The 26,500-nt window shown below is 39.5% G+C and overlaps 1 protein-coding gene across 2 annotated transcripts in view; it reads right to left on the bottom strand.

Annotated features, from left to right (window-relative positions):
• itgb8 (integrin, beta 8) overlaps positions 1 to 26,500 on the bottom strand; it is a 174,166-nt gene that overhangs the window by 81,245 nt on the left and 66,421 nt on the right. For both annotated transcript variants that reach the window (XM_061983222.2, XM_061983221.2), the window contains exons 2-5: positions 21,472 to 21,557; positions 12,380 to 12,551; positions 12,214 to 12,320; positions 1,931 to 2,070 (exon numbers count right to left, since the gene is read on the bottom strand). In XM_061983222.2, the coding sequence (XP_061839206.1) occupies positions 1,931 to 2,070; positions 12,214 to 12,320; positions 12,380 to 12,551; positions 21,472 to 21,557 (505 nt within the window). The remainder of the gene's footprint in view (positions 1 to 1,930; positions 2,071 to 12,213; positions 12,321 to 12,379; positions 12,552 to 21,471; positions 21,558 to 26,500) is intronic.

A 26,500-nucleotide genomic window follows, 5' to 3' on the forward strand; every position in this document is an offset into this window, starting at 1 on the left:
ATGAAATCTTATACGTCTAGTCTCTTACGTGAATCTTTTTATTTGATATTTTACGCTAATGTGTTAATAATTTCACACATAAGTCACTCCTGAGTTTAAGTCGCACCCCCGGCCAAACTATGAAAAAAACTGCGACTTATAGTCTGAAAAATACGGTATATGTGTATATATATATGTATATATATATATGTATGGGAAAAAAAATCACAAGACTATTTCATCTCTACAGGCCTGTTTCATGAGGGGGGGTACCCTCAATCATCAGGAGATTTTAATGGGAGCATTCGCATACCATGGTTTATATAGGGCACAGAGTGGGTGGGTACAGGCTGGCCTAGGGGCGTGGTGATTGGCTCATGTGTTACCTAGGAGGTGTTTCCGTCTATGGCGGCATGTTGTTACAATTTCGCTGCGCTTGTTGAGGGATGACAGGTCTGGACGGTAAATAATAAACAGTTTCTCTTTCAAGCATAGGTTGCATCTTTTATTACCACTATTGTAAGGTGTGCTGGATGCAAGAATTTGCCATGTTATTGAATATTCAACATTATTGTCTTTGAGGTCCCAAATGTGTTTGCTGAGTTCTGTGGTATTTCGCAGGTTTTTGTTCCTGAAAGAAGCCTTGTGATTGTTCCATCTGGTTTTGAATTCTCCCTCGGTTAATCCTACATATGTGTCGGATGTGTTAATGTCCTTGCGTATTACCTTGGATTGGTAGACAACTGATGTTTGTAAGCACCCCCCGTTGAGAGGGCAATCAGGTTTCTTTCGACAGTTACAGCCTTTGTTGGTTTTGGAGTCGCTCTGTCCGGGGGCCGACGGCTCATTTGCAATTGTTTTGTTGTGGTTTGAGATGATTTGTCGTATATTGTTCATACAGCTGTAGCTCAATTTAATGTTGTTCTTGTTGAATACTTTTCTTAGGGTGTTGTCTTTGGGAAAGTGTTTGTCAATCAGATTGAGGAATTTGTGTCCAATGTTTGTTGAGACGTTTTTGCTGTATGGGGGGTTGTACCAGATGATGTCGTTTCGTTTTCTGTTCTTTTTTGGCTGGTTTCCTGGCGTGGGTTCATAGGTGAGGGTGAAATTGTATCCGCTTTCATCAAGGGCTTTTTGGTACGGGGGGGTTGCTTGGTCAAATTCAGCTTTGCTAGATGACAGCATCGATAGCCTTTTATTGATTCCGGTAGGTATTCTTTTCGTGGTGGTGGGTGGGTGGTTGCTGTCATGGTGCACGTATTGGAGTGTTGTGTTGGGTTTCGTGAATGGTTGGTAGCTGTTATTTCTCAGGTTGAAAGTGACGTCGAGGAAGTTGACGGTTTGCTTGTTGGCTTCAATCGTGATCCGTAGGCCGTTCTCTTTGAAAATTTGGCATATGCGCTTCTTGGTATTCTCGCTGCTCCTTGGCGAGGCGCGACACACTGCCAGTCCGTCATCACGGTAAATACCAAGGTTCAGGTTGAGGCTAGCGAGCTGGGAGAGGAGGAAACTCCCAACGAGTTCACACGTTGTGTATATATATATATATATATATATATATATATATATATATATATATATATATCCATAGATGGATATACTGGCCCCCAGACACATTTTTTTTCTCTAAATGTGGTCGCCCGAGTAAAAATAATTGCCCAGGCCTCGACTACTTGACTACTAAAATAATCGATGGCTGCAGCTGTAATGGTAAAGTCTAATTGTAGGAAGCAGAACAGGAAACAAATCATTTGTTCTTCTTTCCAGTGATAATGGTAAATTTAGTGAATGTTTTAAATCATTTTTTAAATTTGCAATCAGATCAGTGTGGAGTATACTTGGAATAGACCTTCATTCTACAGTTAACTGTTTGGTGAATGATAACCTTCTAATGGAATATGATGTGGTTCTGTTACTTTCTACTCATGCCACAACAAATGCTCTTTCGAACCTGCAGGGGTTGTTGATCTTGGTGGGATGCACGTTGATGTAAGGCGACACCGGCTTGTCCACGAAGGAACCGAATCCCAGCCAAAGGTCTGAGGAGTGCTCCGTCATACGCAGGGACAGAGCCACGCCCACCGTCTTCAGCTGAGGGAAATGTGAGTAAAAGAAAGTTGATGTTATGTCCTTAACAACACTTACATCATGCTTCACTTCAATCGTCTTACTGGTGGCATTGCTTCATTAAGCATTCCTTCTAATCATCCCACGCCTGAGCGTCGAATGCACAAGTGCAGCCGTAGAACTGATCCAAGGTATTAAAATATTCATGCTGAAGGGATCAGACATGTTTTAGCCAGCCAATTAGGAGTTCTTATGTGCAGGCACGACCTTTACTAAGCACATACCGTATTTTAATCTGTTTAGAACGAATGAATAGGATTTGGAGTCGCAACTGCATGCAAAGTTTATATATATATATATATATATATATAATACTTGCAAATGAAACTCCGAAGTGTAAGAAATCAAGAAATTATGAACTGGACAGCATTATTTGCGCATTGTTAAAAAATATATATGTTCAAACCCCAAACCCCACTATGGACTGGACTCTCACTATTATGTTAGATCCACTATGGACTGGACTCGGACAATATTATGTTAGATCCACTATGGACTGGACTCACACTATTATGTTAGATCCACTATGGACTGGACTCTCACTATTATGTTAGATCCACTATGGACTGGACTCTCACTATTATGTTAGATCCACTATGGACTGGACTCTCACTATTATGTTAGATCCACTATGGACTGGACTCGGACAATATTATGTTAGATCCACTATGGACTGGACTCTCACTATTATGTTAGATCCACTATGGACTGGACTCTCACTATTATGTTAGATCCACTATGGACTGGACTCTCACTATTATGTCAGATCCACTATGGACTGGACTCTCACTATTATGTCAGATCCACTATGGACTGGACTCTCACTATTATGTTAGATCCACTATGGACTGGACTCTCACTATTATGTCAGATCCACTATGGACTGGACTCTCACTATTATGTCAGATCCACTATGGACTGGACTCTCATTATTATGTCAGATCCACTATGGACTGGACTCTCACTATTATGTCAGATCCACTATGGACTGGACTCTCACACTATTATGTTAGATCCACTATGGACTGGACTCTCACTATTATGTTATATCCACTATGGACTGGACTCTCACACTATTATGTTAGATCCACTATGGACTGGACTCTCACACTATTATGTTAGATCCACTATGGACTGGACTCTCACTATTATGTTAGATCCACTATGGACTGGACTCTCACACTATTATGTTAGATCCACTATGGACTGGACTCTCACACTATTATGTTAGATCCACTATGGACTGGACTCTCACTATTATGTCAGATCCACTATGGACTGGACTCTCACTATTATGTTAGATCCACTATGGACTGGACTCTCACTATTATGTTGGATCCACTATGGACTGGACTCTCACTATTATGTTGGATCTACTATGGACTGGACTCTCACTATTATGTTGGATCTACTATGGACTGGACTCTCACTATTATGTTAGATCCACTATGGACTGGACTCTCACTATTATGTTAGATCCACTATGGACTGGACTCTCACTATTATGTTAGATCCACTATGGACTGGACTCTCACTATTATGTTAGATCCACTATGGACTGGACTCTCACTATTATGTTAGATCCACTATGGACTGGACTCTCATACTATTATGTTAGATCCACTATGGACTGGACTCTCACTATTATGTTAGATCCACTATGGACTGGACTCTCACTATTATGTTAGATCCACTATGGACTGGACTCTCACTATTATGTTAGATCCACTATGGACTGGACTCTCACTATTATGTCAGATCCACTATGGACTGGACTCTCACTATTATGTTAGATCCACTATGGACTGAACTCTCACTATTATGTTAGATCCACTATGGACTGGACTCTCACACTATTATGTTAGATCCACTATTGACTGGACTCTCACTATTATGTTAGATCCACTATGGACTGGACTCTCACACTATTATGTTAGATCCACTATGGACTGGACTCTCACTATTATGTTAGATCCACTATGGACTGGACTCTCACTATTATGTTAGATCCACTATGGACTGGACTCTCACTATTATGTTAGATCCACTATGGACTGGACTCTCACACTATTATGTTAGATCCACTATGGACTGGACTCTCACACTATTATGTTAGATCCACTATGGACTGGACTCTCACAATATTATGTTAGATCCACTATGGACTGGACTCTCACTATTATGTTAGATCCACTATGGACTGGACTTTCACAATATTATGTTAGATCCACTATGGACTGGACTCTCACACTATTATGTTAGATCCACTATGGACTGGACTCTCACACTATTATGTTAGATCCACTATGGACTGGACTCTCACACTATTATGTTAGATCCACTATGGACTGGACTCTCACACTATTATGTTAGATCCACTATGGACTGGACTCTCACTATATTATGTTAGATCCACTATGGACTGGACTCTTACTATTATGTTAGATCCACTATGGACTGGACTCTTACTATTATGTTAGATCCACTATGGACTGGACTCTCACACTATTATGTTAGATCCACTATGGACTGGACTCTTACTATTATGTTAGATCCACTATGGACTGGACTTTCACAATATTATGTCAGACCCACTCGACATCCATTGCATCTGGTCTCTTAGAGGGGGGAGGGGGGGGTCACCCACATATGCGGTCCTCTCCAAGGTTTCTCATAGTCATTCACATCGACGTCCCACTGGGGTTGTGAGACTTTCCTTGCCCTTATGTGGGCTTTGTACCGAGGATGTCGTTGTGGCTTGTGCAGCCCTTTGAGACACTCGTGAATTAGGGCTATATAAGTAAACATTGATTGATTGATTGAAAAGCAGTGAAGTTGTCACGTTGTGTAAATGGTAAACAAAAACAGAATACAATGATTTGCAAATCCTTTTCAACCTATATTCAGTTGAATATAGGTTGTAGGTACCCAAATCAAAGCGCAAGGTTAGAGGGGACAAAGCCTTCTCTGTTGCGGGTCCCAAACTCTGGAACAATCTCCCTTTCCACGTGAGACAGGCCCCTTCTTTGGCTGATTGATTGATTGATTGATTGATTGAAACTTGTATTAGTAGATTGCACAGTGAAGTACATATTCCGTACAATTGACCACTAAATGGTAACACCCCAATAAGTTTTTACACTTGTTTAAGTCGGGGTCCACGTTAATCAATTCATGGTACAAATATATACTATCATCATTGGAGATGTTATCGGCCGATAAATGCTTTAAAATGTACCGTATTTTCCGCACCATAAGGCGCCCTGGGTTATAAGCCGCGCCTTCAATGAACGGCATATTTCAAAACTTTGTCCACCTATAAGCCGCCCCGTGTTATAAGCCGCATCTAACTGCGCTAAAGGAATGTCAAAAAAACAGTCAAATAGGTCAGTCAAACTTTAATAATATATTAAAAACCAGCGTGATGTGGGCGCGCATGGAGTCGTATATCAACATGGACGGAGCTGCGTGAAAAAAGCCACCCGGCCTCTTCGCGTAAACTTCCCTTAACCACTCGCTCATCTTTTCTTCATCCATCCATCCCTTCGAGTTAGCTTTTATGATGACGCCGGCTGGAAAGGTCTCTTTTGGCAAGGTCTTCCTTTTGAATATCACCATGGGTGGAAGTTTCTGGCCATTAGCATGGCAAGCTAGAACCACAGTGAAGGATGACTTCTCATTCCCTGTGGTGCGAATATTCACCGTACGTGCTCCCGTTGTATCCACAGTGCGGTTCACAGGAATATCAAAAGTCAGTGGAACCTCGTCCATGTTGATAATGTTCTCTGGCCGGATCTTTTTTTCAGCTATCTTGTTTTTACAATATGCACGGAAAGTAGCCAGCTTTTCTTGAAAGTCTTTAGGCAGTTGCTGTGAAATAGTAGTCCGTGTGCGGATGGAGAGATTGCGTCTTTTCATGAACCGGAAACCTGTCGCTTAGTAGGAGCCATTTTGTGGTCTTTACAGATGTAAACACACAAAGGAAATGAAACGTAATATCCGCGCGCTTCTTCTTCTTCTACGCGGGCGGGTGGTTGCTTACAGTAGAAGAAGAAGCGCTTCCTGTTCTATGGGGGCGGGTGCTTACCTTGGCGGTTGCTTGCGTAGAAGAAGAAGCACTTCCTCTTCTACGGGGAAAAAAGATGGCGGCTGTTTACCGTAGTTGCGAGACCGAAACTTTATGAAAATGAATCTTAATATTAATCCATATATAAAGCGCACCGGGTTATAAGCCGCACTGTCAGCTTTTGAGTACATTTGTGGTTTTTAGGTGCGGCTAATAGTGCGGAAAATACGGTAATATCGGAAATTATCAGTATTGGTTTTTTTTGTTACCGGTTTCGTTTTTTTTTTTTTTTTTTTTTTTTTTTTAATTAAATCAACATATAAAAAACACAAGATACACTTACAATTAGTGCACCAACCCCAAAAACCTCCCTGCCCCATTCACACTCATTCACACAAAAGGGTTGTTTCTTTCTGTTATTAATATTGTGGTTCCTACATTATATATCAATATATATCAATACAGTCTGCAAGGGATACAGTCCGTAAGCACACATGATTGTGCGTGCTGCTGCTCCACTAATAGTACTAACCTTTAACACTTCATTTTACTCATTTTCATTACTTTTTAGTTTCTATGTAACTGTTTTTATATTGTTAGGGCCCGCATGGCCCATTGTATAAGGACTCCCAAAGGGAGTCCTTATGCAATGGGACATAAGGACCTATTGAATTTGTAAGGTTTTATTATTATTATACCGGCCGCCTCTTTGAGCACTAATTTGACCCACTTAACATGCTTCAAAACTCACCATATTTGACCCACACATCAGGACCTGCGAAAATTGTCTTTTAATGAAAAAACCGAAACTCAAAATTGCGCTCTAGCGCCCCCTAGAAAAAAAAATAACTAGACTGCCTGTAACTCCCACTAGGAAGGTCGGAAAGACATGAAACAAAAACCTCTATGTAGGTCTGACTTAGACCTAGATTTCATAATTGTACATCCTTGGGCGGAAATCAACAAGAAGTTGGCAATTTCCCCTTCAAGACAAAAAAAGTACTAAAAACAGTCACTTTTGCCTCTTTGAGCTGTAATTTGACCCCATTAACATGCTTCAAAACGCACCAAACTGAACACACACATCAGGACTGGCAAAAATTGCGATCTAATAAAAAAAACCTAACCCCAAATCTCAAAATTGCGCTCTAAAACGCTGAAAAAAACTGCTCCTCGGAAGAAAAAAATGACAAAACTGCCTGTATCTCCCACTGGGAAGGTCGGAGAGACATGAAACAAAAACCTCTATGTAGGTCTCACTTAGACCTACATTTCATAGATTGACAACCCCCAGCAAAAATCAACAGGAAGTTTGCTATTCCCCCTTCAAAACAAATTTTTTGTAAAAACCGGTCACCTTCCTTCAAAAACTATCTCCTCTGAGCGCGTTTGTCGTTTCGGCTTCGAACTAACACAGGAGAGAGATTGAACCCTTGTGTATAAAAGTACAGAACAGCGTTTTTCTAACTGCTCCGGTTTTGATTTTATGAGCCTTCAAAGACCCGCTGCGCTGATGCTGCTGCGCTGCTGTTTTTTTAAGATGGCTGCTTAAAAGCAGGAAGCACCAGCGTGCCCACACAATGCAGACAAGGTAGGTACACTAGACAAAAGTCTTGGGACACTTATGACTACCACCGGACAAAAGTATTGGGACACTTGTGACTACCACCGGACAAAAAATTTGGGACACTTAGGACTACCACTGGAAAAAAGTATTGGGACACCTACACTGGACAAATGTATTGGGACACTTAGGACTACAACTTGACAAAAGTATTGGGACACGTACTACTAAAACTGGACAAAAGTATTGGGACACTTAGGACTAGCACCTGCCAAATACGCGGGCCCGACCAACGCTGCTTGCAGCTTTAATTTTACTTTCTTTTTTATTCAAGAAAATGTTTTTAATTTATTTATCTTATTTTTTATTTTATTTTATTTTTATTTTTTTTAAGTCTTTTAAAAAAAAATCTTTACCATACCTGGTTGTCTAAATTAGGCATAATAATGTGTTAATTCCACGACTGTATATATCGGTTGATATCGGTATCTGTAATTAAGGAGTTGAACAATATCGGAATATCGGATATGGGCAAAAAGCCATTATCGGACATCCCTAATCATCATAATACAGTCATCACACAAGTTAATCATCAGAGTATACACATTGAATTATTTACACTATTAACACAATTATTTACATTATTTACAATACTACTTTTAAGGCTCTTCTTAAAACCCATTTTTATTCACTGGTTTTTAACCCAGCATGAGACTTTAAACTGTTTTTAACTTTTTAACTGCTTTTATCTAACAAATTGTTCTTAAGATCATTTGTATTTGCTTTTTCAATGTGTATTTTACCTCTGTTTTAAATGTTATTTTTTAGTCCGTCCTTTGCCTCTATTTCTTTGTGGTGTACAGCCCTTTGTTCTTCAACTGTGCTTGTTTTTAAAGGGCTTTATAAATAAAGTTGGTATGGTATGGTATGAACAGAGGTGGGTAGAGTAGCCAGAAATTGTACTCAAGTAAGAGTACTGTTACTTTAGAGATTTATTACTCAAGTAAAAGTAAGGAGTAGTCACCCAAATATTTACTTGAGTAAAAGTAAAAAGTATGTTGTGAAAAAACTACTCAAGTACTGAGTAACTGATGAGTAACATACACACACATATCATATATATATATATATATATATATATATATATACACATAAATTGATATATACAGTATATCATTTATATTTATTTAGTTTTCCGTTTTTGTTTACATGTTAAAGGTGTTTTAATGAATATACATGCATGTTTAACACATATAGATTCCTTTCTTTCATGAAGACAAGAATATAAGTTGGTGTATTACCTGATTCTGATGACTTGCATTGATTGTAATCAGACAGTAGTGATGATAACATCCACATTTTCAAATGGAGGAGAAAAAAAGTTACTCCTTTCTGTCTAATACCACATGAAAGTGGTTGGTTTTTGGCATTTTATTTGTCCAGCTTCCATATTCGTTTTCACACACTTTACAAGAAATACATTGGCGGCAAATTCCGTAGCTTGCTAGCTTGTTTGCGCTGGCTTTCGGAGACTCTTATTTTGTAAGTGCAGGCGCGATGGAGCGGCACTTTTATTGTGAAGACAGGAACTGTTCAGTCAGTCTTTAGGCTTTTGACGGGATGTACGGTTGAAATAAAAACGTGTCTTTTTTCCTTCACACTTTTGATTGATTGATTGAAACTTGTATTAGTAGATTGCACAGTACAGTACATATTCTGTACAATTGACCACTAAATGGTAACACCCCAATACGTTTTTCAACTTGTTTAAGTCAGGTCATGTGACCGCCTGGCTCTGTTTGATTGGTCCAACGTCACCAGTGACTGCATCTGATTGGTGGAACGGAGTCAAACGTCACTAGTGACTGCATTTTATTGGTGGAACGGAGTGAAACGTCACCAGTAAGGCAGGCACTATGAAGGTCTGTCTGACAGACCAAAACAAACAAAGCGTGCATTAACAGATCGATAAAAATTAGTAGCGAGTAGCGAGCTGAATGTAGATAAAAGTAGCGGAGTAAAAGTAGCGTTTCTTCTCTATAAATATACTCAAGTAAAAGTAAAAGTAAGTTGCATTAAAACTACTCTTAGAAGTACAATTTATCCCAAAAGTTACTCAAGTAGATGTAACGGAGTAAATGTAGCGCGTTACTACCCACCTCTGGGTATGAATAGACTGCAAAGACAAGATATTTAACGTTCGAACTGGAAAACTTTGTTATTTTTTGCAAATATTCGCTCATTTGGAGTTTGATGCCTGCAACATGTTACAAAAAAGCCGGCATAAGTGGCTAAAAAGACTGAGAAAGTAGAGGAATGCTCATCAAACACTTATTTGGAACATCCCACAGGTGAACAGGCTAATTGGGAACAGGTGGGTGCCATGATTGGGTATAAAAGCAGCTTCCATAAAATGCTCAGTCATTCCTCAAACAAGGATGGGGCGAGGGTCTCTACTTTGTCAACAAATGCGTGAGCAAATTGTCCAACAGTTTAAGAACAACATTTCTCAACCAGCTATTGCAAGGACTTTAGGGATTTCACCATCTACGGCAGGGGTGCTCATTACGTCGATCGCGATCTACCGGTCGATCTCGGAGGGTGTGTCAGTCGATCACCAGCCAGGCATTAAAAAAATAGTCCTAAAAATGAGCGATCATAAATCTTCATTATGACGTCACTTGATTGACATTCACGGCACCCGAGGGTCTTCTGAGATGACGCTGGCTGCTGCCAGCTCGTTAAAATGACCGACTGGAAGGCGAGAAACACTTTATTTCAACAGACTCTGGCGCCGTACCTGTCGTCAAAACTCCAAAGACCGACTGCACAGTTGCACAATAAAAGCTCTGCTTCATCCTGCCTGCGCTACCAAAATAAGAGTCTCAGAAAGCTGGCGTGCACAAGCTAGCAAGCTACGGAGTTTGCCGACAATGTATTTCTTGTAAAGTGTATACAAAGGAGTACGGAAGCTGGACAAATAAGATGCCAAAAACCAACCACTTTCATGTGGTATTGGACAGAAAGGAGGACTTTTTTTCTCCTCCATTCGAAAATGCGGACGTTATCAGCACCACTGTCTGATTCCAATCAATGCAAGTCATCAGAATCAGGTAATACACCAACTTATATTCTTGTCTTCATGAAAGAAAGGAATCTATATGCGTTAAACATGATTGTATTATCATTAAACACCTTTAACTTGTTAACAATATTAACTATATGTGTTAAACATGCTTGTATTATCTTTAAACACTTTTAAATTATTAACAATGTTAACTATTTGTGTTAAACATGCTTGTATTATTTTTAACCACCTTTAACTTGTTAACAATATTAACTATGTGTTAAACATGCTTGTATTATCTTTAACCACCTTTAAGTTGTTAACAATATTAACTATATGTGTTAAACATGCTTGCATTATCTTTAAACACCTTTAACTTGTTAACAATATTAACTATATGTGTTAAACATGCTTGTATTATCTTTAACCACCTTTAAATTGTTAATATTAACTATATGTGTTAAACATGCTTGTATTATCTTTAAACACTTTTAACTTATTAACAATATTAACTATATGTGTTAAACATGCTTGTATTATCTTTAAACACTTTTAACTTATTAACAATATTAACTATTTGTGTTAAACATGCTTGTATTATTTTTAACCACCTTTAACTTGTTAACAATATTAACTATATGTGTTAAACATGCTTGCATTATCTTTAAACACCTTTAACTTGTTAACAATATTAACTATATGTATTAAACATACTTGTATTATCATTAAACACCCTTAATGTATTAACAATATTAACTATATGTGTTAAACATGTTTGCATTATCATTAAACACCTTTAACTTGTTAACAAAAACATATATTTCATAAATAAGTAAATATAAATGATATTTATGAATGAGGTAGATCCCCACGACTTGATCAATTGAAAAGTAGCTCGCCTGCAGAAAAAGTGTGAGCACCCCTGGTCTACGGTCTGTAATATCATCAAAAGGTTCAGAGAATCTGGAGAAATCACTGCACGTAACATTGAATGCCCGTCACCTTCGATCCTTCAGGCAGTACTGCATCAAAAACTGACATCAGTGTGTAAAGGATATCACCACATGGGCTCAGGAACGCTTCAGAAAACCCGCTGTCAGTAACTACAGTTGGTCGCTACATCTGTAAGTGCAAGTTAAAACTCTCCTATGCAAGGCGAAAGCCATTTATCAACAACACCCATGGGCCCGAGCTCATCTAAGATGGACTGATGCAAAGTGGAAAAGTGTTCTGTGGTCTGACGAGTCCACATTTCAAATAGTTTTTGGAAACTGTGGACGTCGTGGATTAAAGAAGAAAAGAACCACCCGGACTGTTCTAGGCGCACTACGGAATCACAATCTGTTCTAGTAAATGAAATAACAAGGTTGGGATCCACCCAGTCATTAAACGTCGACGATGCCAACTTACATGATCGAGGTTTTCTTGCATGGATGCGGAGACATCCACCAGGTAGTAAAGATCCACCGGGTAACGTGGCAGCTGCTTCACAGCAACCATGAAGCTGGCGTCTGAACCTACATCCCGCACACATCGTTACTCCTTACAAGTTCTTTCATGTGGCTGCTGGGCGTACCTGGCGTGAGCGTGATGCTGATGTCTCGCGGCGACACTTGCGTGCCGCTTGTGGTAGCGTCGACCTCCACTTGGACCTTTGAGCGCTCCGTGAACTCGGGTCCACAGCCTCTGCTGAGCAGGTTCACCTGGAGGTCACAGCGGTGGCTCAAATCCGCTCCATCCAGAAAATCCTGAAGGACACACACACAGTCAGGATCTTCTAGATATAAAGTACAACTCACCATTCATTTCCATTCCGAGTCCTAGGCTGAAGATTTAATTCAGGTTCTCGATAGGAACCGATCCTCACAATGTATAATTTGATGTATAAAATATATTAAAACCTTTTCAAAAACAGGTTAAGCTGCTGACGTATGACATTTAGATGGTCTAAAACAGTGTTTTTTAACCTTTTTTGAGCCAAGGCACATTTTTTGCGTTGAAAAAATCCAAAGGCACACCACCAGCAGAAATTATTAAAAAAACAAAACTCAGTTGACAGTAAAAAGTCAACTGAGTCGCAATTGTTGGATATGACTTTAAAGCAGGGGTGCTCACACTTTTTCTGCAGGCGAGCTACTTTACAATTGATCAAGTCGTGGGGATCTACCTCATTCATATATATCATTTATATTTACTTATTTATGAAATATATGTTTTTGTTAATAAGTTAAAGGTGTTTAATGATAATGCAAGCATGTTTAACACATATAGTTAATATTGTTAATAAATTAAAGGTGTTTAATGATAATACAAGTATGTTTAATACATATAGTTAATATTGTTAACAAGTTAAAGGTGTTTAAAGATAATACAAGCATGTTTAACACATATAGTTACATATTGTTAATAAGTTAAAGGTGTTTAAAGATAATACAAGCATGTTTAACACATATAGTTAATATTGTTAATAAATTAAAGGTGTTTAATGATAATGCAATCATGTTTAACACATATAGTTAATATTGTTAATAAATTAAAGGTGTTTAATGATAATACAAGAATGTTTAATACATATAGTTAATATTGTTAAGAAATTAAAGGTGTTTAATAATAATACAAGTATGTTTAATACATATAGTTAATATTGTTAACAAGTTAAAGGTGTTTAAAGATAATGCAAGCATGTTTAATACATATAGTTAATATTGTTAACAAGTTAAAGGTGTTTAATGATAATACAAGCATGTTTAACACATATAGTTAATATTGTTAACAAGTTAAGGTGTTTAAAGATAATACAAGCATGTTTAACACATAGTTAATATTGTTAACAAGTTAAAGGTGTTTAAAGATAATACAAGCATGTTTAACACATATAGTTACATATTGTTAATAAGTTAAAGGTGTTTAAAGATAATACAAGCATGTTTAACACATATAGTTAATATTGTTAACAAGTTAAGGTGTTTAAAGATAATACAGGCATGTTTAACACATATAGATTCCTTTCTTTCATGAAGACAAGAATATAAGTTGGTGTATTACCTGATTCTGATGACTTGCATTGATTGGAATCAGACAGTGGTGCTAAAAACGTCTGCATTTTCGAATGGAGGAGAAAAGCCTTTCTGTCCAATACCACATGAAAGTGGTTGGTTTTTGGCATCTTATTTGTCCAGCTTCCGTACTCCTTTGTATACACTTTACAAGAAATACATTGTCGGCAAACTCCGTAGCTTGCTAGCTTGTGCACGCCAGCTTCCTGAGACTCTTGTTTTGGTAGCGCAACTGTGCAGTCGGTCTTTGGTGTTTTGACGACAGGTACGGCGCCAGAGTCTGTTGAAATAAAGTGTTTCTCGCCTTCCAGTCGGTCATTTTAATGATCTGGCAGCAGCCAGCGTCATCTCAGAAGACCCTCGGGTGCCGTGAATGTCAATCAAGTGATTTATGATCACTCATTTTTAGGACTATTTTTTTAATGCCTGGCTGGTGATCGACTGACACACCCTCCGAGATCGACCGGTAGCTCGCGATCGACGTAATGAGCACCCCTGCTTTAAAGCATAACCAAGCATGCATCACTATAGCTCTTGTCTCAAAGTAGGTGTACTATCACCACCTGTCACATCACACCCTGACTTATTTTGAGTCTCTGTATAGTGTTTTAGTTCTTGTCTTGCGCTCTTATTTTGGTGGCTTTTTCTCTTTTTTTGGTGTTTTCCTGTAGCAGTTTCACGTCTTCCTTTTGAGCGATATTTCCCGCATCTACTTTGTTTTAGCAATCAAGAATATTTCAGTTGTTTTTATCCTTCTTTATGGGGACATTGTTGATTGTCACGTCATGTTCGGATGTACATTGTCTTTGCTCCACAGTAAGTCTTTGCTGTCGTCCAGCATTCTGTTTTTGTTTACTTTGTAGCCAGTTCAGTTTTAGTTTTGTTCTGCATAGCCTTCCCTAAGCTTCAATGCCTTTTCTTAGGGGCACTCACCTTTTGTTTATTTTTGGTTTAAGTATTAGACACAATTTTACCTGCACACTGCCTCCCGCTGTTTCTGACATCTACATAGCAATTAGTTACCGGCTTCCACCTACTGACATGGAAGAGTATTACACGGTTACTCTGCCGAGCTCTAGACAGCACCGACACTCAACAACAACACATCATTTGCAGACTATAATTACTGGTTTGCAAAAAATATTTTTAACCCATCCATCCATCCATCCATCTTCTTCCGCTTATCCGAGGTCGGGTCGCGGGGGCAGCAGCCTAAGCAGGGAAGCCCAGACTTCCCTCTCCCCAGCCACTTCGTCCAGCTCCTCCGGGGGGATCCCGAGGCGTTCCCAGGCCAGCCGGGAGACATAGTCTTCCCAACGTGTCCTGGGTCTTCCCCGTGGCCTCCTACCGGTCGGACGTGCCCTAAACACCTCCCTAGGGAGGCGCTCGGGTGGCATCCTGACTAGATGCCCGAACCACCTCATCTGGCTCCTCTCCATGTGGAGGAGCAGCGGCTTTACTTTGAGCTCTCCCCGGATGACAGAGCTTCTCACCCTATCTCTAAGGGAGAGCCCCGCCACCCGGCGGAGGAAACTCATTTGGGCCGCTTGTACCCGTGATCTTGTCCTTTCGGTCATGACCCAAAGCTCATGACCATAGGTGAGGATGGGAACGTAGATCGACCGGTAAATTGAGAGCTTTGCCTTCCGGCTCAGCTCCTTCTTCACCACAACGGATCGAAACAGCGTCCGCATTACTGAAGACGCCGCACCGATCCGCCTGTCGATCTCACCATCCACTCTTCCCTCACTCGTGAACAAGACTCCGAGGTACTTGAACTCCTCCACTTGGGGCAAGATCTCCTCCCCAACCCGGAGATGGCACTCCACCCTTTTCCGGGCGAGAACCATGGACTCGGACTTGGAGGTGCTGATTCTCATCCCAGTCGCTTCACACTCAGCTGCGAACCGATCCAGTGAGAGCTGAAGATCCTGGCTAGATGAAGCCATCAGGACCACATCATCTGCAAAAAGCAGAGACCTAATCCTGCAGCCACCAAACCGAATCCCCTCAACGCCTTGACTGCGCCTAGAAATTCTGTCCATAAAAGTTATGAACAGAATCGGTGACAAAGGGCAGCCTTGGCGGAGTCCAACCCTCACCGGAAACGTGTCCGACTTACTGCCGGCAATGCGGACCAAGCTCTGACACTGATCATACAGGGAGCGGACCGCCACAATCAGACAGTCCGAAACCCCATACTCTCTGAGCACTCCCCACAGGACTTCCCGAGGGACATGGTCGAATGCCTTCTCCAAGTCCACAAAGCACATGTAGACTGGTTGGGCAAACTCCCATGCACCCTCAAGGACCCTGCCGAGAGTATAGAGCTGGTCCACAGTTCCACGACCAGGACGAAAACCACACTGTTCCTCCTGAATCCGAGGTTCGACTATCCGGCGTAGCCTCCTCTCCAGTACACCTGAATAGACCTTACCGGGAAGGCTGAGGAGTGTGATCCCACGATAGTTAGAACACACCCTCCGGTTCCCCTTTTTAAAGAGAGGAACCACCACCCCGGTCTGCCAATCCAGAGGTACCGCCCCTGATGTCCACGCGATGCTGCAGAGTCTTGTCAACCAAGACAGCCCCACAGCATCCAGAGCCTTAAGGAACTCCGGGCGGATCTCATCCACCCCCGGGGCCTTGCCACCGAGGAGCTTTTTAACTACCTCAGCAACCTCAGCCCCAGAAATAGGAGAACCCACCACAGACTCCCCAGGCACTGCTTCCTCATAGGAAGACGTGTTGGTGACAATCTCCCCGGGCACACCAGACTGTAGTGGTTGAAAAACACTGATATAGCGCATAGACACAGGCAAAATTCTGCATATTGTTCTGGTTCATGGGTTTGAACTTCTACAACTACTTGTGATTATCGGAATACAACCAGCACAATAATCATCTGACCCTAAACAAAGCCGCAGTGTCAAGCCTTGTCGCTTTCCAGTGGATTAGTGACCTTTGCTCCTTAAGATCCGGACAAAACATCCGGTCATTTTACAGCTAAAGACCAACATACCGTACTGTAAGCCCCTAGTTTTTTCTTCCACTTTAAAGTAGCAGTGACGTGCGGTGAGGTTGATGGCTGGTGAGGCACTGACTTCATCACAGTCAGATTTACAAACATATGAACCCTAAAGAGTATCTTATTCACCATTTGATTGGCAGCAGTTAACGGGTTATGTTTAAAAGCTCATACCAGCATTCTTCCCTGCTTGGCACTCAGCATCAAGGCTTGGAATTGGGGGTTAAATCACCAACAATTATTCCCGGGGGTGATCAAGGGGATGGGTCAAATGCAGAGGACATATTTCACCACACCTAGTGTGTGTGTGACAATCATTGCTACTTTAACTCATTGGCGTTGTTAGGCCTATTTAGGGGGGCTCAAGCCCCCCTAAAATATTCTTAAGCCCCCCTAAATAATTTGGTGTTTTTTTGTTTTTTTTTACAAATAAATGCCGACATATTCATTATAAAGTGGCCCAAATATGAGTTTAAATAAATAATCATATAACCTGTTATTATTCACTCAGTTTCCCCTCACTTCGTAGCGTAAGGTAGAGAGCCCCTTTCGTGCGTCGGTATCCAATCCATACCACTCAAATTCCAGCCCGCATCTAAAAAATAGAAAATAATTATCGTATTTAATTTTTTTTTACTATTTGAAAAAAAAATGGCCTAATATTTCTTATTTTATTTCATATTTGGAAATGTTTTATCTAAAGTCATGCTTGGGTGTGTGTGTACATATATATATATATATATATATATATATATATATATATATATATATATATATATATATATATATATATATATATATATATATATATATATATACATATATGTATATATATATATATGTATATATATATAAGAAATACTTTTATATTTTATATATTTTATATTTATAAAAATATTTAGATTTGGATAGAAATTGAAATTTCTCCATTATTTACTTGTTTTTATTTTATTTTTTTAAATATAAGCCTATGTATTGATTTTATCTTATTTATTTTCATATTATTTGTATTATGTTTTTTTTAAAGAAAATACATTTTACCTTAAACTGTAAAAAATAGAAAATAATTATCGTATTTAATTTTTTTTTACTATTTGAAAGAAAAATGGCCTATTATATATTATATATATATATATATATATATATATATATATATATATATATATATATATATATATATATATATATATACATGAAATACTTATATATATATGTGTGTATATATATGTGTGTGTATATATATATATATATATATGTACACACACACCCAAGCCTGACTTTAGATAAAACATTTCCAAATATGAAATAAAATAAGAAATAATAGGCCATTTTTTTTTCAAATAGTAAAAAAAAATTAAATACGATAATTATTTTCTATTTTTTACAGTTTAAGGTAAAATGTATTTTCTTTAAAAAAAAACATAGTACAAATAATATGAAAATAAATAAGATAAAATCAATACATAGGCTTATATTTAAAAAAATAAAATAAAAACAAGTAAATAATGGAGAAATTTCAATTTCTATCCAAATCTAAATATTTTTCTAAATACAAAATATATAAAATATAAAAGTATTTCTTATATATATATATATATATATATATTAGAGATGCGCGGTTTGCGGGCACAACCGCGGAGTCCGCGGATTATCCGCGGATCGGGCGGATGAAATTAAAAAAAATAAGATTTTATCTGCGCGCGGGTCGGGTCGGGCGGATTAATTAGATTTTTTTTTGATTTTTTTTATTTTTTATTTTTTTTGCGAGTGGCAGTTAAACCAATTGGGAAATATATATACATAGTTAAATGTTGTTACCCACATACGAAAAACGAGCAGGCACCTGCAGCATATGCCACAACAGAAGAAGAAAAAAAGAAGAGATGGACACTTTTACGGAGCGGAAAAGGGACGCCTCGCCGGGGTCCGGGACCGAGGCCCCTTCCCCGAGAGGGCCCCACCGTGAGCCGTAGCTGAGGCGATCCGCGAGAAGGGCCCGACGCACGTCCAGGGTCACCACCGCGCCCACCACACCGACACCCCGCCTCGTCCGCCTTCGCCGCGGCCGGCGTCACGCGCAGCAGGTAAGCAGCTTACCTGCCCGCCACCCCCGTGGCCGGGGGCTCGTAACATGGGTCACTCCGCGCGCTCCGCCCGCGCAGCTTACCTGCCCGCCACCCCTGTTGCCGGGGACGCGTAACAGGGGTCACTCCGCGCGCAGTGCGCTCACGAAAGGGGTGGGGCTCACCCTGGTTGATATAGAGAGCAGGACGGTGGCCATGGAAGTCGGAACCCGCTAAGGAGTGGGTAACAACCCACCCGCCGAATCAACTAGCCCTGAAAATGGATGGCGCTGGAGCGTGGGCCCATACCCGGCCGTCGCCGGCAGCGAGACGCGCTTGGAGGTGCGCTCAGCGCGGCTCCCATATGATTGCGTACTGGTGTGCGTCTGGGTCGTGACAGCGTGGCACGCGAAAGTCTGTGCTGCATTGGATCAGTCTCCTTTCTTTAACAGGCAAAAGCTTTATAACCTCACCATACCTGCCAACTTTTGAAATCAGAAAAACCTAGTAGCCAGGGTCCAAGGGCCGCAGGCCCCGGTAGGTCCAGGACAAAGTTCTGGTGGGGGGTTCAGGCTCCGCCCCCCGACGCAAAATGATTATTAGCATTCAGACAGGTTAAAATGTTGCTAAAACCATCACTTCTCTATCAGTCACAGTGACTTTTCAAAACAAAAATATTACAGCAAAAATCATATGGGTTGATTGACATGTTTATTCTGTAAGCTAACTTCAATAGTTTGAAATTATTTTGACAGTTAATGCCAGTTATCCTGTCAACCTTTCACAAGACTTCAATTTGTTCATTGAAAGTATAAACAGTATAAACACTTTTTACAGTAAACAAATGGTAAAACAGTACTAAACAATTCCATTAAAAAAAAAATTGGTGTCATTATTAACTTTCTGTCCAAGCTTGTATAATCTACTGCCTTGTTCAATTGTAAAAAATATTCTGTGCCTAAAATTCACATTTCTATCACAATTATCATACTGTAAACATGGTAAGCTAACTTCATTAAAATTAATAGTCCTGTCAATAGCATGGAATTACAATTCAAATGTAGTTTTTTTGTAAGCCTTTCAAAAGAATTCAAAATATGAAAAATTAATGAAAATGAATTTAAGCCATCAGACACTTGAAAAGTGGCACATCACATCTCTAATGTAATCATGTTAACTTTTCAACAGAAATAGCACTGCAAAAATATTAAGGACATACTTCTGTATTTTGGTAGTTATGCTGTCAACATTTAACAAGATTTCTTCAACTTGGACTTGAAAGCATAAATAGTATAAACACTTTTAACAGTATGTCGTGCTGTGAAATACAGCCGACAGGATTGCGCACCAAACACGAAGCAAGGCCAAAGCGCATGCATGGTGCAGGAGAACAAAGGACTTCTTTCATTTAAGGTTTGTGATAAACCATCAAACTCATTCGTTAAAAGGACTCTATAGTAATATAAAGCAAATTTTTCTGGACATTATCATGCAAGAAAAGTTTATTTTTGGGACCGCGATCACCGCGTAATGATTTTTAAAGGTTGCATTACAAACATTTAACTGTCCCATGTGATCAGCCAGTGCGATTGGAAATCCATGCTCAATTATTGCCTCCGTAAATAAAACTTCGGGCGGGTGCGGGCGGATGGCGGGCGGGTGCAGTTCTGATCAAACGTTACATCGGGTGGATGGCGAATGGTTGACGACTTTCTGACGCGGTTGCGGATGAAATAAATTGCCTATCCGCGCATCTCTAATATATATATGAAATACTTGACTGGTGAATTCTAGCTGTAAATTTACTCCTCCCCTCTTAGCCTCGCCCCCAACCACGCCCCCGCCCCACCCCGACCACGCCCCCCCACCCCCCACCTCCCGAAATCGGAGGTCTCAAGGTCGGCAAGTATGCCTTTAAAGTGTCGAAATACATTTGGTATGGAGACAACCCTCGTACCTAATAAAGTGGCCCTAAGTGTAACTTCAATGGCTTGCATCATTCCAAATCGATGTTGTGTATGCAAAAGCTGAGTTATTCATTTTTAAAACGTCATCCCGATGACAGCTCGACTTTCCGGGCCTTTCCCGGCACTTAAAAAAAAAAGTCAGTGTCACTCTGCGCTTGAAGGCTGTCACACGCCACTGAGCACGACAGCACCCAATGATGCTGGTCAAAGTCAAGGGTCACATGGCAGGAAAGCACCTGAAACCTTTCAGTTAAGTGTGGCGTTGACGTGTTATTTCCCAAATATCTGTGTTTGGATGTTTAACGCTCGATCTCGGCCGGGCCGCTGATCTTTTTACGACGCAGAACTCCCAAGCAGATGCGCAGAAAGGTAGGCAGTGGCGACTAGACTAAACATGTGGGTCCAATGTGGGAAAGAATAGAAATGGAATGGAAACAGAAGCTGAAATACATCATGGTTACACGTGTGGATGGTATAAAAGCCTGTATCATCTCAATGTGTCTCATTTTTTTCCCTCCGCCAGGGACATGCTTGTAAGTAGACGCATTCCATACCTCCTTGAAGCACCAGGAGCACTGCGGTCCACGCCTGAGACACTGGGTGCAGGACTTGATCTCGGGGGACGAGCACACGTTGTTGCCTGGAGGGGACAGGTAGTGACAAACGTTACAAATCATTTGCATTTACCACGCCCCTCTGGCCAATTACAGCGCTCATGCAGCATTCTGATGATGAAAGCACCACTTAGCACAGAGCTGGGCAAAATATTTTGACTCGGGGGGCACGTTGAGAGGAAAAAATGTGTCTGGGGAGCCAAGGTGTAAATCAGGGGTGCTCACACTTTTTCTGCAGGCGAGCTACTTTTCAATTGATCAAGTCGTGGGGATCTACCTCATTCATATATATCATTTATATTTACTTATTTATGAAATATATGTTTTTGTTAACAAGTTAAAGGTGTTTAATGATAATGCAAGAATGTTTAATACATATAGTTAATATTGTTAATAAATTAAAGGTGTTTAATGATAATACAAGTATTTTTAATACATATAGTTAATATTGTTAACAAGTTAAAGGTGTTTAAAGATAATGCAAGCATGTTTAATACATATAGTTAATATTGTTAACAAGTTAAAGGTGTTTAATGATAATGCAATCATGTTTAACACATAGTTAATATTGTTAATAAATTAAAGGTGTTTAATAATAATACAAGAATGTTTAATACATATAGTTAATATTGTTAATAAATTAAAGGTGTTTAATGATAATACAAGTATTTTTAATACATATAGTTAATATTGTTAACAAGTTAAAGGTGTTTAAAGATAATGCAAGCATGTTTAATACATATAGTTAATATTGTTAACAACTTAAAGGCATTTAATGATAATACAAGCATGTTTAATACATATAGTTAATATTATTAATAAGTTAAAGGTGTTTAAAGATAATACAAGCATGTTTAACACAGATAGTTAAAATTGTTAACAAGTTAAAGGTGTTTAAAGATAATGCAAGCATGTTTAATACATATAGTTAATATTGTTAACAACTTAAAGGTATTTAATGATAATACAAGCATGTTTAATACATATAGTTAATATTATTAATAAGTTAAAGGTGTTTAAAGATAATACAAGCATGTTTAACACAGATAGTTAATATTGTTAACAAGTTAAAGGTGTTTAATGATAATACAAGCATGTTTAACACATATAGTTAATATTGTTAATAAGTTAAAAGTGTTTAAAGATAATGCAAGCATGTTTAACACAGATAGTTAATATTGTTAACAAGTTAAAGGTGTTTAAAGATAATACAAGCATGTTTAACACAGATAGTTAATATTGTTAACAAGTTAAAGGTGTTTAATGATAATACAAGCATGTTTAACACATATAGTTAATATTGTTAACAAGTTAAAGGTGTTTAAAGATAATGCAAGCATGTTTAACACATATAGTTAATATTGTTAACAAGTTAAGGTGTTTAAAGATAATACAAGCATGTTTAACACATATAGTTAATATTGTTAATAAGTTAAAAGTGTTTAAAGATAATGCAAGCATGTTTAACACAGATAGTTAATATTGTTAACAAGTTAAAGGTGTTTAATGATAATACAAGCATGTTTAACACATATAGTTAATATTATTAATAAGTTAAAGGTGTTTAAAGATAATACAAGCATGTTTAACACATATAGATTCCTTTCTTTCATGAAGACAAGAATATAAGTTGGTGTATTACCTGATTGTGATGACTTGCATTGATTGGAATCAGACATTGGTGCTGATAACGTCCGTATTTTCGAATGGAGGAGAAAAAAAGTCCTCCTTTCTGTCCAATTCCACATGAAAGTGGTTGGTTTTTGGCATCTTATTTGTCCAGCTTTGTATACACTTTACAAGAAATACATTGTCGGCAAACTCCGTAGCTTGCTAGCTTGTGCACGCCAGCTTTCTGAGACTCTTATTTTGTTAGCGCAACTGTGCAGTCGGTCTTTGGAGTTTTGACGACAGGTACGGCGCCAGAGTCTGTTGAAATAAAGTGTTTCTCGCCTTCCAGTCGGTAATTTTAACGAGCTGGCAGCAGCCAGCGTCATCTCAGAAGACCCTCGGGTGCCGTGAATGTCAATCAAGTGACGAAAGTGACGTCATAGTGAAGATTTATGATCGCTCATTTTTAGGACTATTTTTTTAATGCCTGGCTGGTGATCGACTGACACACCCTCCGAGATCGACCGGTAGCTCGCGATCGACGTAATGAGCACCCCTGGTGTAAATGATATATACCGTATTTTCTGGACCATAGGGCGCGCCGGATTAAAAGGCGCACTGCCGATGAGCGGGTCTATTCAGGTCTATTTTCATACAAAAGGCGCACCGGATTATAAGGCGCATTAAAGGGGTCATATTAGGATTTTTTTCCTAAATGTAAAAGACTTCCTTGTGGTCTACATCAGTGTTTTGCAACCACTGTGAGATACAGTCTGGTGTGCCGTGGGAGATGATCTAATTTCACCTATTTGGGTTAAAAATATTTTTTGCAAACCAGTAATTATAGTCTGCAAATGATGTGTTGTTGTTGAGTGTCTAGAGCGTAACGGTGTAATACTCTTCCATATCAGTAGGTGGCAGCCGGTAGCTAATTCCTTTGTAGATGTCGGAAACAGCGGGAGGCAGTGTGCAGGTAAAAAGGTGTCTAATGCTTAAACCAAAAATAAACAAAAGGTGAGTGCCCCTAAGAAAATACATTGACGCTTAGGGAAGGCTATGCAGAACAAAACTAAAACTGAACTGGCTACACAGTAAACAAAAACAGAATGCTGGACGACAGCAAAGACTTACTGTGGAGCAAAGACGGCGTCCAAAATGTACATCCGAACATGACATGACAATCAACAATGTCCCCCACAAAGAAGGATAAAAGCAACTGAAATATTCTTCATTGCTAAAACAAAGTAGATGCTCGAAATAAAAAAAACAGTAATTATAATCCGCAAATAATGTGCCGTTGTTGAGTGTCGGTGCTGTCTAGAGCTCGGCAGAGTAACCGTGTAATACTCTTCCATATCAGTAGGTGGCAGCCGGTAGCTAATTCCTTTGTAGATGTCGGAAACAGCGGGAGGCAGGGTGCAGGTAAAAAGGTGTCTAATGCTTAAACCAAAAATAAACAAAAGGTGAGTGCCCCCTAAGAAAAGGCATTGAAGCTTAGGGAAGGCTATGCAGAACAAAACTAAAACTGAACTGGCTACAAAGTAAACAAAAACAGAATGCTGGACGACAGCAAAGACTTACTGTGGAGCAAAGACAATGTACATCCGAACATGACATGACAATCAACAATGTCCCCCACAAAGAAGGATAAAATCAACTGAAATATTCTTGATTCCTAAAACAAAGTAGATGCGGGAAATATCGCTCAAAGGAAGACATGAAACTGCTACAGGAAAACACCAACAAAACAGGAAAAAGACGCCAAAATAGGAGCGCAAGACAAGAAGTAAAACACTACACACAGGAAAACAGCAAAAAAGTCCAAATAAGTCAGGGCGTGATGTGACAGGTGGTGACAGTACACCTACTTTGAGACAAGAGCTATAGTGATGCATGCTTGGTTATGCTTTAAAGTCATATCCAACAATTGCGACAACGACTTTTTATTGTCTACTGAGTTTCGTTTTTTTTTTTAATTTCTGCTGATGGTGTGCCTCTGGATTTTTTCAACGCAAAAAATTGTGCCTTGGCTCACAAAAGGTTGAAAAACACTGCTCTACATAACATGTAATGGTAGTTCTTTGGTCAAAATGTTGCATAGATGATGTTTTTCAAGTCGCTTTCTGACAATCGCTTCAGGATGCGACGTTTTGTGGGCGGTCTTATTTACGTGGCTCACCTTCGACAGCGTCTTCTCCCCGTCATCTTTGTCGTAGCGGTGTAGCGTGCAAGGACGGGAGTGGAAGAAGTGTCAAAAGATCAATAACGGAGCAGCATCTCCTCATCCGTGGCTCACTAGTGCAACAACAACGCCCGAAATGTGTCCCGTGAAAAACCGTCCCACCGGAACTCTCTAATAACTAAAGTTCCTTGGGTGAATAATGTCAACTCACTACACCGGTATGTTTTAGCGCTTTCATGGCGAGTTTACTGACGGATATAAGTAAGAACTTTACACTACTTTATATTAGAAATGGCAACAGCGGAAGATGAATGTCCCATAACAAGAAGATAGAGAAAAAGAAGAAGCTTATCGACTACGCAAATTTTCTGGACTTATGCAGATCCCAAATGCAAGATCAGCAGGTACCAGAAGGTGAGAAAAGTTGCTTTTGCATGATATTGCGAAACAAAACGCCAGATAATATGTCTTACCTTATACACACACCATAATAATACTCCTATGTTGAAGCACAGTACAATCCATCAAGCGGTGTGGCTTCATAGCTTACCAAAGTCCTACTAAAACATTTTGACAGATTTTTGCGCGCCGTGTGTAATGAATGTTCTATATTTTCAATGGAGCATATAAAATGTTGGTGTTGTTTACTGGAGTCATATTGCAGTCCACACGTATCTCTTATGTGTAACTGCCATCTACTGGTCACACTTTTCATTTCACCATGTACCAAATAAAATAGCTTCGAGGTCGGTAAGCACAACCAAAATGATTCCGTCGAGTTTTGAGAAAATGAAAGGATTTTAAGTGCGCCTTATAGTCCAAAAAATGCGGTGCACGTTTATCTGTACAGTACGTGTGTTTGGGTCCCTTTTTTCTCAGGAACACTGATACCAAAAGTCACAATGTCCGATAGAGTTTTGAAAAACGTTACGGGGACGGCTTGGCGCTGTTGGGAGAGTGGCCGTGTCTGCAACCTGAGGGTTCCTGGTTCGATCCCCACCTTCTACCAACCTCGCCATGTCCGTTGTGTCCTCGAGCAAGACACTTCACCCTTGGTCCTAATCAGAGGTGGGTAGTAACGCGCTACATTTACTCCGTTACATCTACTTGAGTAACTTTTGGGATGAATTGTACTTCTAAGAGTAGTTTTAATGCAACATACTTTTACTTTTACTT

Source organism: Nerophis lumbriciformis, linkage group LG21 (assembly GCF_033978685.3).
Source record: "Nerophis lumbriciformis linkage group LG21, RoL_Nlum_v2.1, whole genome shotgun sequence".
Classification (NCBI taxonomy): Eukaryota; Metazoa; Chordata; class Actinopteri; order Syngnathiformes; family Syngnathidae; genus Nerophis; species Nerophis lumbriciformis.